The 12,766-nt window shown below is 51.4% G+C and overlaps 3 protein-coding genes across 4 annotated transcripts; 1 reads left to right on the top strand and 2 right to left on the bottom strand.

The window, feature by feature from the left end:
- Nucleotides 1-3,183: 3,183 nt before the first annotated feature.
- ADORA3 (adenosine A3 receptor) lies at nt 3,184-4,973 on the top strand. Its single transcript, XM_005429684.1, has 2 exons — nt 3,184-3,533; nt 4,379-4,973. The coding sequence occupies exons 1-2, from the start codon at nt 3,184-3,186 to the stop codon at nt 4,971-4,973; spliced, it is 945 nt and encodes a 314-aa protein (XP_005429741.1).
- Nucleotides 4,974-6,265: 1,292 nt separating this feature from the next.
- On the bottom strand, nt 6,266-9,877 carry LOC102036277. 2 transcript variants are annotated; one of them, XM_005429667.2, is made up of 6 exons: nt 9,029-9,877; nt 8,276-8,338; nt 7,881-7,980; nt 7,488-7,576; nt 7,031-7,110; nt 6,266-6,619 (listed from the first exon to the last, which is right to left on the bottom strand). In XM_005429667.2, the coding sequence occupies exons 2-6, from the start codon at nt 8,304-8,306 to the stop codon at nt 6,560-6,562; spliced, it is 360 nt and encodes a 119-aa protein (XP_005429724.1). In that variant the 5' UTR covers nt 8,307-8,338; nt 9,029-9,877; the 3' UTR covers nt 6,266-6,559. The 2 variants fall into 2 exon arrangements, with proteins under 2 accessions (XP_005429724.1, XP_030920044.1); XM_031064184.1 differs by having other exon boundaries at nt 8,276-9,877.
- Nucleotides 9,878-10,029: 152 nt separating this feature from the next.
- ATP5PB (ATP synthase peripheral stalk-membrane subunit b) lies at nt 10,030-12,715 on the bottom strand (the record flags this gene model as incomplete). Its single annotated transcript, XM_005429683.2, has 6 exons — nt 10,030-10,204; nt 10,519-10,698; nt 10,809-10,934; nt 11,416-11,579; nt 12,057-12,202; nt 12,657-12,715. Coding segments are annotated over 6 exons (747 nt in total), but the record flags the coding sequence as incomplete, so codon positions are not given.
- Between the last annotated feature and the right edge of the window lie 51 nt (nt 12,716-12,766).

Here is a 12,766-nt window from a genome sequence, read left to right as displayed (position 1 = left end):
GGCTCTGCACGGCTCGGCACGGCTCTGCGCCAGGCTGGGAGGGCAGCTGTGGGAATGGAACGTTCCAGGCAGTCCCCGGTGAGCCAGGGCAGCCGTGGCACCCCGTTGATGCCAGCCTGGGTGCTGGGCAGGGAGGACGGGATAACCCTGGCACGCTGCTGCCCGGGCTGGCACGGATCTGCCTGTGCAGAGAGGGGCTGGCATCAAACAGGGCCCTGTGCCGGCTGCTCTGCCCCCACCCCACAGCCGCACCCTGAGAGAGCCCTAAAAACTCCGTTACAGTGCAGTTAATTTTAAAAACACACCAAAATTGAATTAGTCCAAGCCTGTCCTGCGGCCCTGCCCTGTTTGCACCCGGATGGAGCTCCAGGCGCGGCCGGGGGAGCCGGGTGGAATCCCTCCCAGCAAAGGCCTGGGCTGCGCTGGTTTGGCAGCCGCAGCTCCTCCCACACGGGCCCGGCAGCACCGGCGAGCTCAGCTGCCCCCCGGCTCTGGGGCTTTGAGACCCAAATCCTCGGGAGAGCCCGAGCCCAGCACGGCTCAGGCTCGGGGAATGGCATGTGGAGGGGAAGAGCTTTCCAGATCTGATTCTCCTCTGACCATTTGCTCTTGACAGCAGCTGAAATCATCTTTGGAACCAGCCCTGCACTCTAAGGACAGTGAACTCTGCCTTTCAGCACAGCTCTGTGCCAGAGGAGGGCTTCCTTCAGGTTTTTGCATCTGTGAGAAAAGCCAGCAGCAGTTCTCCAACACCACTGTGCCCCCATTGGAGGGGCAGGGGAATAAATCCCAGACGGGGAGTTTCAGAGGGAAGCCCAAAGGGCTCTGCTCCTGTCCGGCCCTCCCAGCTCTGTGTAGAGCAGATTGACCCCCCTGTTACCATGGATGGGGAAACTGAGGCACAGTGACAGGGCGCTGTCCCCCACGCCAGGCTCCAGCCTCTCACTCTGGTTCATAATGCAGCAGCCCACAGTCCCCGAGCTGTGACTCTGCTCCACACTCACATCCTCCCCCTGCCTGCCTTCCACTTCCTTCCCAGGCAGGGAAGAGCCAGGACAGAACTCTCCACTCACCACTGCTTGCTTTAGGAGTCGCTTGAGATTTTCCCCTATAAAGTAAACACTACATTTTGAAATCCAGAAAAAACCTCCTGCACACCTCCTGGCACAGGAGCAGGAGCTGCTGGGATGCGAGGAAGGAGGGGCACAGGTGTCCCCAGGCAGGGAGGGTGGCTGTGGCACTGCGTGAGCGGGGACCCCGAGCCCCCCGTGCCAGGCAGGGCCTCCCGAGGGGCTCAGCCTGGGGGAGGCTGCCCTGGCCTCCCTCCAGGGCTCCAACCCCCCCAGAACAAAGGCAGACGGGGCTGTTGTTGACTCACAGGATAAGATCATTGTTGTGGGACATTTTTTTTTCTGTGTGTCACTTAGACATGATTTTTTTCTAGCAAATTTGCTCTCCTCCCCTCCACCCCCAAAGTGAAAAGGGAATCTGTGCTCAAAGCCGCAGCTGAGATTGCAGAGACCTTCCCTTCCTGATCCTTATCTCAGCAGGATGTAGGAGGATCCCTCGGGAGTAGCTGGAAACCTTTCGCTGGAGCCATCCAAGAACCGAGCACAGCCTTTAAATGGCAAAACCATCGAGTGCTGGGGGATCCGAGAGCTTTAACCCCATCTCAGGGTGACATCCCCGGGGCTCTCCCGATCCCAGCCTGCCGGAACCCCAGCCTTGGAACCCCAGCCTTGGGACCCCAGCCTTGGAACCCCAGCCTTGGAACCCCAGCCTTGGGACCCCAGCCTTGGAACCCCAACCTTGGAACCCCAACCTTGGAACCCCAGCCTTGGAACCCCAGCCTTGGGACCCCAGCCTTGGGACCCCAGCCTTGGGACCCCAGCCTGCACCAAGCCTCCCCCTGCTGTCCCCAGCCCCGCTCCCGCCCCGGGCTGGGTCACAGCGGGCTGCTCCTCCCTGCAGGGACGTTCAATCGCTCTGGCAGCTGTAAAACCTCCAGGCCTGCGTGTCCTGAGCAGGGAGGGAGGAGGGCAGCGGGAGAAGGGCCCCGGGGTGAGGATGCAGGGCCCGAGGAAGGGATGCTGCACCCCAGGGCAGAGGGAAAGCCCTGCCCGTGCGGAGACAGCAGAGGGCACAGCTCATCCTCCTCCGGGGACACAGGAGTCACAGCAGCCGGGCTCTGTCATGGTTAGCGCAGGAAACAGATGCTGCCTGCTGAGGAAGCACCTGAGGAGCATCAGAGCACCTTGTGCCCGCCCCGGCAGGAACCTGGAGGGAACAGGGGGTGCTGGGTGGAACCCCCCGGCCTGGCCCCATCTGGGCTCGGTGGCATCGCCCTCGGACACTGTGTCCCCACAGAAAAGCGCCTGCCTTGGAGGAAAAGGCAGGGGCAGAGGCAGAGCTGTTGAACCTGAGCTGCAGGAGCAGATCCGTGAGCCCCCTGGAGCCCCAGGGGCTGCTCCATCCTCCGGCTCCGCTGCCCGGTCCAGCTGGGCCAGGGTGGAGCCTCTGCTCCAGCACCTGCCCTCTGCCTCTGCAACTTGCTTTTCTTTCTCGTTATCCTGCTCTGATTTGATTGGGAATTAATTTTTCCCCAGGTCCAGTCTGTTTTCCCCATGTTGGTAACAGCAGAGTGACTTCTCCTGGTCCTTACCTTCACCCTTTGGTTTTTAAATGCAGCCCCTTCGCCACCCCGGAGCTGAGCTGCCTCAGTGTGACTGACAGTGACTGACAGATTCACTGCACTGATAAGTGGCTGAGCTGCCTCAGTGTGACACTGACAGAGAGATAAAGCTGCACTGATAAATGTCCCCTTTGCAGCCAGCTGCTGTTGCCATTTTTGCACCTCTAAAAGCGCTTGAAAGAGGAACCTGTAGAACGATTTCTTTATAAGTTGCTGGTAAGGACTGTGGGAGGACAGTTCTCCCTTCCACACAGCTTCCCAAGGCACTGGGGAGGCCGCGGGAGTGATGCAGTGAGCTCCAGGAGGGGTCTGCAGAGAGGGGAACAGCTCCCGGTGCTGAGATAGCAGCAGGTATCTGATTTGCTGCTGGGGACATGAGATAGCCCAGAGGTGTGGGTGTCTGTCAGAGAGCCCCGGAACGGGCGAGCACAGCCTGAGGATCCCCGCGTGGCCGTCGATGCTCTCACGTTTCTGCAGCTGCAGAGCTCGGGATGCCCAACAGCAGCCTGGCCCTGGGCAGCCTGGACGGGATTTACATCGGCGCCGAGTGCCTGCTGGCCCTGTTTGCCACGCTGGGCAATGCCCTGGTGATCTGGGCAGTGAGGCTGAACGCGGCTTTCCAGAACACCACGCTCTGTTTCATCGCATCCCTGGCGCTGGCCGACGCTGCCATGGGGCTGCTGGTGATGCCCCTGGCCATCGTGGTGAGCCTGGGCACGGCCATGCCCACCTACGGCTGCCTCTTCATGTGCTGCCTGATGCTGGTGTTCAGCAACGCCTCCATCCTGTCCCTGCTGGCCATCGCCATCGACAGGTACCTGCGAGTCAAGCTGCCCACCAGGTGAGGCTGCCCCACCCCGCCTCCTCTGCCCTCCTTTCCAACCCTTCATTACTTTGATTACTTGAAATGGATGCTTGTGCCTCAGAGCCCACCTGGGATGAGCTTTCCAGAGAGCTGGGGGTGCTCATGGAGCAGCTTTTCATGAGCTGGATAGATAACCAGCTCAGCTCGGTTATCCTCGATCAGAGTGCGGCCACAGGATGCATCTGTGGGCAAATTGTTATATTTTCAGCACTTTTGGTAATTGCACAGGATGCTGAGTGTGTTATAGGGGTTTTTTTTAGGTTTCTGAGGCTCGTCTTTTAAATAAAATTCCTTTAAATATTTGCTGAAAATACAAAAGTGGTAACAAACTTATTAACAGTTAACTCACTGTTAATTGTTGTCACTCACTGTTTACATTTAAATGAAAAGTACACAAGCTAGAAAAGCAAAGCATGACCTCAAGCATCCAAGAAGTCATGTTTTATAATGGGAAAGGACCTGTGAAGCTGAGGAATTAATTTTAGCCCTACAAATGGCATAAGCCAGATAAAAAGAGGAAGGTACACCCAAGGAAGCCAAGAAATAAGATAGGACTTCCAACAAGAGCAAAGCAATATCCTGGCAAGAGGAGAACTAGGATCATAATGAAACAAGAAATAAAATAGGTTAAACATCCAATTTTAAACATGGGAACTCAAGCACAGTTCCTACTGATGCTGCAAAGTAAGTGCTTCAAATGAAGAGGTGGGCCTTGTCTCAAGATAAAATTTGGGTTCCTGCAGTACCTGAACAGGTGAGTTCATCCTTAACTACCTTAAAACACTTCTCTTTAACATGACCTGGGATTTCTTCCCCTACAGATATAAAATAATCATCACAGAGAGGAGAATTTGGTGGGCCCTGGGGCTGTGCTGGTCCCTGTCCCTGCTGGGAGGGCTCGTGCCCATGTTTGGCTGGAACAAGGCAGGCCCCAGGAGCTCCAGCTTCCTCAGGTGCAGGTTCATCTCCGTGATGAGGATGGATTACATGGTGTATTTCTGCTTCTTCCTGTGGACCCTCATGCCCCTGTTCATCATGTGTGCTCTGTATGCTGAGATCTTCTACATCATCCGCACCAAGCTTGGCCAAGGTGTCAGAGGGGCTGGGGCTTTCTATGGCCACGAGTTCAGGACAGCCAAGTCTCTTGCACTTGTTCTCCTCCTGTTTGCAATCTCCTGGCTGCCTCTGTGCACTATAAACTGTGTTTTCTATTTTCACCCTGAGTCTCAGATCCCCCCATATTTGATTTACTTGGCAATCCTCTTATCCCATGCCAATTCTGTCATGAACCCCATCGTCTATGCCTACAAGATAAAGAAGTTCAGAACCTCATACCTTTTAATTTTAAGGACCTACATTCTGTGCAAAAAACCAGAGCCAGCTCTTACAGGGCAAACAACAGACCCAGAGTCATGAACAGAGGCTGAAGCAGCCAGTAAGCACCAGAGCATTGATAAAGCACCTGGCTTTGCCAAGAAGCTCTTGGGAAACTGCAGCAACCTGTGGGTCTGAGGCTGCTCTAAATCTCCATGTGAATATATCTCTTTATGTAATATAATTTCTAAACACAGAAGATGGAAACTTTGTCTGGTTGGGGGTTTGGGGTTTTTTAACATGAGGATTGGTTGAATTGATTGAAAGACAGGATATGTTCTTTGCTGTTCATAATCCAGCAGCTCACAAGCTCACTGACCATTCTTGTCTGTCTGTTCAGACTAAACTTGAGTCTGACCAGCTTCTGCTTCAGCCAGTGTAGTCATGTTTTCATGAGTAATAATAAATAGTAGATGGATTTTATATTAATTCTGCCTGCTGATTCCTCCCATGACAAAACAAAACCTGCCCAGTTTCAATGTCCTGCCTGGGATGGCACAGAAGTTGCAGCAATTGTTACACCACAGCTGACACTGCCCATGTTTAGGGAACATGGGTCAGACTGAAAAGAGGTTGTTAAAGGCCAGGCTCTTTTTTTTCTCCATCCTCAAATAATAAAAGTGGTCTAGGAAAAGCAGAAAGGTAGTGCACCCGAGGGACTCCAGCCCACAGCTCACCTACTAATGAGGGAGGGAGATGCTCTCCTTATTTTCTCTATTAAATAGAGCTGGAAGGAGCTGCCAGGACTGAGGTGAGAGCAGAGCACAGCAGAACAAAGAGCACGAGTTGTTCTGCTGACCCTGTGACAGTCTGTGGCCAAACCCAGCACACCAAATTTCAGAGCCCCGGAGCATCAGGTGCCGCTTTGCAGCAGGGCCCAGGGCTCAGCAGCTGCTGGGACGAGAGGGCAGCACAGCCAGAGGGGCTGGGGGAGCCGGAGCAGGCTGGGTGTGCGGGGCTGGAGGCACAGGGCACCCCGGCAGCCCCAGCCCAGCCTGCTGCTGCCATCAGGTGGCACCTCCAGCCCTGCTCTGACACTGCCACCCCGGAAAATCATCCCCGTCCACGCACAGGGAACGATTTTCACACTGCACTTAGAACACCGTGGGTGACAGCACCTGAATGAACATTCCCAGGGATTTTGGTTGTCACACTGTGACTGTGTATTTCTTTTATGCGAGCCAACCAGGAAGCAGAGATTTGCATCCAAACGTTTCATGATCATCATTTCAATAACAGAAAATAACTAAGCAGAACACTTGGCAATCAAACAAAAATACAGAAAATGTTGGAGTTGGTGACAGAAAAGGGAAACACGAGGGCACAGATATGGATAGATGCAGAGAAACATTTTCATTTCTCACTTCTCTCTGGTAGTTCTCACAAACGGAAACTTTACAAGGCACGGAGATTTCTACAGATGAGGAAATCCTGTACAGAAACTCTCTATTTGTCCACAGCAGTTGGCAGCCAGTTTGAACAGGAGACAATTTCCTGTCATAACTACAAAAAGAGCTGTGTTACAGAGGGCATGGGGGCATTCCCAGGGCATTCCCTCGGTGTGACATCCTCGTGGCTTTTGATGTCCAGAAAGTGGGATCGTTTTTATTTCGTTTGGAGCTTCCTCGTCACACAGGCAGTGGTGTCCTGCCCCGCTGGAAGACCAGAGTGCTGTAGGTCACTTCATTCTGGGGATGTGAGAGAAGCCAGACATTAGAGAGTGCTGCATGTCAGCAGGGATTTCCCACTTGTGACTTGTCCTCAACACCACAGCCCATTAGCAGCCTGTCCCTGCATGGGGAAATTGGTAAATGCTGGTTCATCCCAGTCTGGCTCAGGGTAATGTCTCCTTTAGGGGCTTCCAAAGAATTCATATCACAGAGCAAAACTGCAGAAATGCTTCCCTTTAAAAAGATTTCTCCTAAGCTGCCTCATCAGTGGTTCAGCCCCAGAACCCCTGAAGTTGTCGAAAGAACTGCTGAGTATCAGTTGAGTCTCAAAGGTGACTTTTCTCCCCCCCACCCCAAATTAATATTTACCACACTCAAGAATGTGAAATATCTGCATGAAGCATTAGAAATGACAGTTGTGACATTTACCTGGGTGTTCCTAACAGATTCCTCAGCTGCCATCTGGGAGAAAGTTTCCTCTTGTAAATTTTGGTGGGATCTTTTAGAGCCTAGGAAGGAAAGGGAGTCTCAGGTGTTTGCAAGGGAGGCTGCAGAGGGTGACAGACAGGTGATGTGTAACCTGCACAGCAAAGTGGCACTTTGGTCTACCCAGTCCCTGCCCACCTGTTGGAAGTGGCCAGGGTGAATTCAGTGCAGCCAGGATTAGGATGAGAAAAGCCCACAACCAACAGAAAGCCCCAGAACTCATCAGTGGCAAAGTTAATTCTTTCCTGAAAACACTGCTGGGACAGTTCACAAGGAGTTACTGCCAGGGTTGAGCTGTTCACCAACACACAATTATTCAAGGCAGACATTATTTGAGCCACTTTCTAAGTAACTTCTGCAGCCACCGTCAGTCTGCTATGCCCTCAACTGTGTCACTCACTTTTCCTGAAGAGGAAGACGATAGCAAAAACCAGGACAGTCAGGAAGATGCCAGAGATGAAGGCCAGTGACATGTACAGTATTTCATGGCTGTTGATACACAGGAAATCCTGTCAGAATCCCCAGTTTCAGCAGAGGGATTGAAGCTTCAGCAATGCTCAAATTCACCAAACTTTATGGAGTGTAACATTTATCCCCAGCCCCATGAGACTAATGTGTGTGTCCGCACTGAGCATCTCTAGGAACACCCACCCAGTGCACAGAGCAGGCAATTCTAACCAAATTTAAACCCCCCAAGATGTTAAATATGTGACATAGAAGCCTTCCCTTGCAGGAGGCGGCTGTCTCAGGGAACTGTGGGTTTTAAATCAGGAAATAAAGGTGCAGTATTTACTTATTAATCCCACATCTGACTTCTGCAGCTCTGAAATCATCTGTAGGGGTGTGGGCAGTGGTGGGGACAGTGGTAGTAGGGCAAATGGGTTCTGGTGCAACTGCAATAGAAAAAAAAGTCACAAGCTTGTTTTAAAATGTGCAAATTTCTCCAGTAGTACTACAAGCAACTAGAAGCAGATGGGGGGCTGTGTCTGTGCAGTCTGTCTGAAAGTGGAACCAGCAGACAGGAAAATTCTGCTGCTCAGATGATGACTGTGCCAGGCAGCCTCTGGCAGCCATGCAGTTCTCCCCCAGCCACCCCCAGGGCTGAGCCTCCCCAGAGCAGCCCCTGGGCAGGACATCATTTCAGTCAGCAACACTGCAGCTAAGGAAATTCCTTAAAAAATAAAATACCTGGAGCTGCTTTTGAGGAAAAGCCTCCCATTCTCTCAGAGCATTAACTGACAGGAAGAGAAGCTGAAAGAAAGAGAGTTATATTTATGTACACATACACATAAGCAAAACAAACTTGTTATCCTCCTCAAACTCAAAAGACTTGGTTTAGTTTTTATCTATTGGAAATCTTGTAGAAGTGACACAAAGCCACTCAAACGTGGCAGTTCCTCAGCACCAGCCCCTGCCCAGTGTCTTGTTCCTGAACAGGAGTTCACTGGTCCCTGACGGTGCCTTCTCCACCCAGAAAATGCAGGATATTCAAGAACTAAAAAGTACTCACAGAATTATTTTCGCAGCAGTTAAAATCCTATGAACATTTTCATAATCAGAAGCAGCTTTGCAAAGTTCCTCCCTTGATGTTTTTCAGTTAAATTGGCTTTTCCCACCAGAACAGGAACAGTAACTTTCTTTACAAATTTGTGTGTGGAATCTTAAAGATAGGGATTCTAAAAAATATTCCACTACAAAATCCCTGCACTGGCATTTCTCACCACATGCTTTGCAAACTGTGGACCGTGAACAATGTGAAAATATTACAACATGAAAACAAACACCCTGTTCTCTGCTGCTGCCACTTTTCCTCCTGCATCCCATTGTTGCCACATTCCAGAGGAGTCAAACATGAAACCTCCCAGTTTCCCACACCAAACCTCACAGGGTGCTGTGTGTGCAAGAATAAAAGAAACAAGAAATGATACAGCTCCATCTTACCTCCCACCATGGAAGTGCTGCTGGAAAACTCCCCAAGTGTCAGCACACCACTTTAACCACTTGCCTTGTGAGAAGAATCTGTCACACCAGTTAAAAACTCAAATGTCAATCAGACGTGGGCTTACACAATTGTGGAAGTTAAGCAACTTCACTTTATTTAAATTGACAAAAAACAGGAAACCATGAAAGACACCTGCATTCTCTGGAACTGTTAGTCTAAAAAAAGAAAGGCAGCTTCAGCTTAGGTTGGGTTGAAGTCAGGTTCTTGCCTCTAAAGAACACCGTTTTGGTGAACTGATGTACTGGAAGTGAAGGAAAACCATGTTTCTTAACCCCACAGAGAAATGGGATTGCAGGCAGCCCCAGTCTGCCCACTTGGGTTTATGGACTACATAAATCACAGCACACACAGGAGGAGTTTATCTGTGTGTGTGCTTTGCTGGGATTTTTGAGTTTTAACAAATTCCTTCAGGGAAAAGTTTCCCATAAAACGAACAGATCTATGAAAGTCCAGAAAACCCTTTTGGAATAAACGTGCCCATGTCCCTGTTTTAGACTGAGTACACACACATGGCCAGCTGAGGGCGAGCTTTTCAGGAGCTTTTGACACATTTCCTGCCTGATCTCTTTTCCCAGAACCCAGACTCTCAACACTTCACGAGGCTTTATGGTGAAAGGGGGTTTCCAGCTCCTTTGGAGAACAAGAACATTTCACCCAGAGCCCCTCCCAGCCCGGGGCATGGTGAATGGCAGCACAAATCATCCTGATTTTAGAACATGTGTCCAGCAGGTATGTGGGGCTGCTATCACTCAAAATTCTAACACAGGGATCAGCTCCAGCACCAGGATTTTTCTCTGTATCTTTGGAAGTGTTCCTGACCAAACAGGGAATCTAACAGGATCTCACACACTGGTTCCAACTCATCCCCCACCATAAACCAGCTGTAGTGGTTGCTGTGACCATCCAGTGACTTCAAACACAGACAGGCAGGGACTGTTGCTACTGAAAGACAGCAGAGGGCTTGTTTTGTCTGTTTAATGATATTTTAGAGTCATACAGTTTCCAAGAGGAGGTATTGGGACATGTCAGTGGGCTCAGACTGCTCACACAGCTGCATGGGCACTCTTGGACAGCGCCTTCAGGTCCAGGATGCACTTGGCAATGCTTTCCTTCTGCTGCAAGAGACAGGAAACAGCCTTCAGGGGGCATTTCAACAAGAAAATAGACATCGAAGTGCATTTTAGATAAACCTTTTTAGACCTATAAGGTACTGATCAAGAAGGATGCCATTATAGCTCACGAAGTCAGAGATTCACATCCACTAAAGCACAGATTTCTGGAATCCCAGAAGGTTTGAGTTGGAAGGGACCTCAAAGCTCACCCAGTCCCACCCATGGCCAAGGTCACCCATCACCTCACAAGTCAAGATCCCTGAACAGCAAATCTTTATGCAGGCTAAAACGTAAAGCAGGTAAAACCCAGCAAGTACCTGCTGAGGTGTGATGCTCTGAACAACGTTCTTCTCCACCCACTGGATCATGTGGTCCTGCTCCTTCTGCCGCTTCAGGTTCTGCAGGGCCACCTGGTAGTCCAGCCTCTTCTTCACCTCGTTGTACACGGTCAGCAGGCGCTCGCGGTAGTTGGCTTCCAGCAGCATTGCAATGTTGTTCTGCAACACAGCAGCACCCAGGAGGCTGAAGGCTGGCACAGAGCATGGTGTGTGCAGGGGCGCCAGGGGCCCAGCAGGGCAGGCTGCCCTGGCACTGCAGCAATGCTCACCCGTTTGGCATTGAAGAGGTAACTGTGGCCCTCTGCCCTCCACTGCTCCTTCTTCTCCTCCTCGATGGCCGTCTGCAGCGTCTGGATGGTGTCGTTCTTCATGGCCAGAGCTGAGGCCATTTTCTCCTGCAGGAAAGAGAGGACTCCATGCTTCAGAATCAGATACAAGGAAAACAAGTGGTCTGCAGTTAATGCTGAACTGCTGCACTGAGCTGTGAGAAACGTCTGTGCCAACTGCCCTGGGCCAGGGCTGAGGTTATGCCAGAGGAGAACAAGAGCTCACAACCAGTCATGGAATCCCAGACTGGTTTGGGTTGGAAGGAGCTTAAATCTCATCCAATCCCAGCCCTGCCATGTTAGGGACACCTTCCGCTGTCCCAGGCTGCTCCAAGCCCCAGTGTCCAGCCTGGCCTTGGGCACTGCCAGGGACCCAGGGGCAGCCCCAGCTGCTCTGGGCACCTGTGCCAGGGCTGCCCACCCTCACAGGGAACAATTCCTGCCCAACATCCCATCCATCCCTGCCCTCTGGCAGTTGGATGCCATGTGTACTTCAACAAAACCCTTCTTTACTAACAGCTGCACAGTCAAGCTGCAGTTTTTTCATCACCTCGTTAAGTTTGTCAGCAAAAGCTGCCACATCAGGCCCAAACTTCTTGATGGCATAAACGATGACTGTCAGTATGCAGGCAGCTGCTGCTGTCTCATGGTTCACCACGTAGATCTCCTTGGAAAGAAGGTAGAGCAGGAGGCCAGTGCCCAACATGTAGGGCCCTACAGGAGAAATGAAGCAGCACTACTTGTATAAAGCACAACGAGCACCAATAAACTCAAATACCTAAGAAGGACATACTTTAAAGGCTCACAAGGTCAGGAAGAAGTGTTCTATTTTACCAGGACAAAAAGCAGAGCCACAATTCCACCTGAGAAAGGTGCCACAAGGAAGCTCACTACAAGTGGGAGCAGCTTGCACCTGACATGGGACTAGCTGCTTCTGCTCATTCAGAAACATGCAAAATTTACATTTTTTAAGGATCAACAGGCAACTAAATCTTTCTATAAAATCAAGCTCATAGAATTCTTTCAACCATTAGGTGTCTAATTTTAGAGCTAGGAGTGCTACAGTGGCTTATTCTTTACAACCTGCACATGCAAAATACTCATTTTCAGTATTATTTTACCTTTTCAGCAGCCAGAACTGGTGAACAGAACCACGTAAGCATAGCTAAAAATGGTAAAATCTATATTAACCTGTCACTCCTGTTTTAGGGTAGAGAAACTGGAAAAACTCCTCAGGGATCAAACCATGACGAACTTCTCCTCCCTTCTCAGGTAGAGGTGGCACAGGAGCCAAACTCTGCTGAGTTGTGTGCAGTGGTCTTGTGGTGTGCAACACCCTGTGAACAAAGACAACATCTCAATTATGATTCTTACTTTAAAAACAGACAGAAACAGTCCCCCAAACCACTCTTAAACGGCGCTCAAGCACATTTCCAATGAAATAAGCAGTAACTGGTGAGGCCGGGCACAAGGTGCCCCATCCCTGGCAGTGTCCAAGGCCAGCCTGGCCCTGCTCTAGGGAAATGCGTCCCTGTCCATGCAGGCGGTGGAACTGGATGAGCTTTAAGGTCCTTTCCGCCCCAAACCCGTCCGCGATTCGAAGAAGGAGGCACGGACAGGACACACCTCCCCTCAGAAGTGGGTGGGACTAGATAACCTCCACAAGCTCCTTCCACCGTCCCTGCTCCGCACTCCCGCAACATCAATAAGAAAAACGCGACACAAAACCCCAGAATAACGCTGTTTAAGCCCAAATCCCGGCCGGTGTCCGAGGGGCTCCCCGGTACTCACCCCACGGCGACGGGCGGCGGCAGCGCCCTGAGGGCGGCGGGGGCTGAGGGGACAAGAGGGCAGAGAGCGCGTCAGGACAGGGCTGGGCCGGCACCCCCCGCCCGCCACCC

Source organism: Geospiza fortis, unplaced genomic scaffold (genome assembly GCF_000277835.1).
Source record: "Geospiza fortis unplaced genomic scaffold, GeoFor_1.0 scaffold601, whole genome shotgun sequence".
NCBI lineage: Eukaryota > Metazoa > Chordata > Aves > Passeriformes > Thraupidae > Geospiza > Geospiza fortis.
The sequence above is the reverse complement of the archived record's forward strand: the minus strand, read 5'-3'. Positions and strand labels throughout refer to the sequence as shown.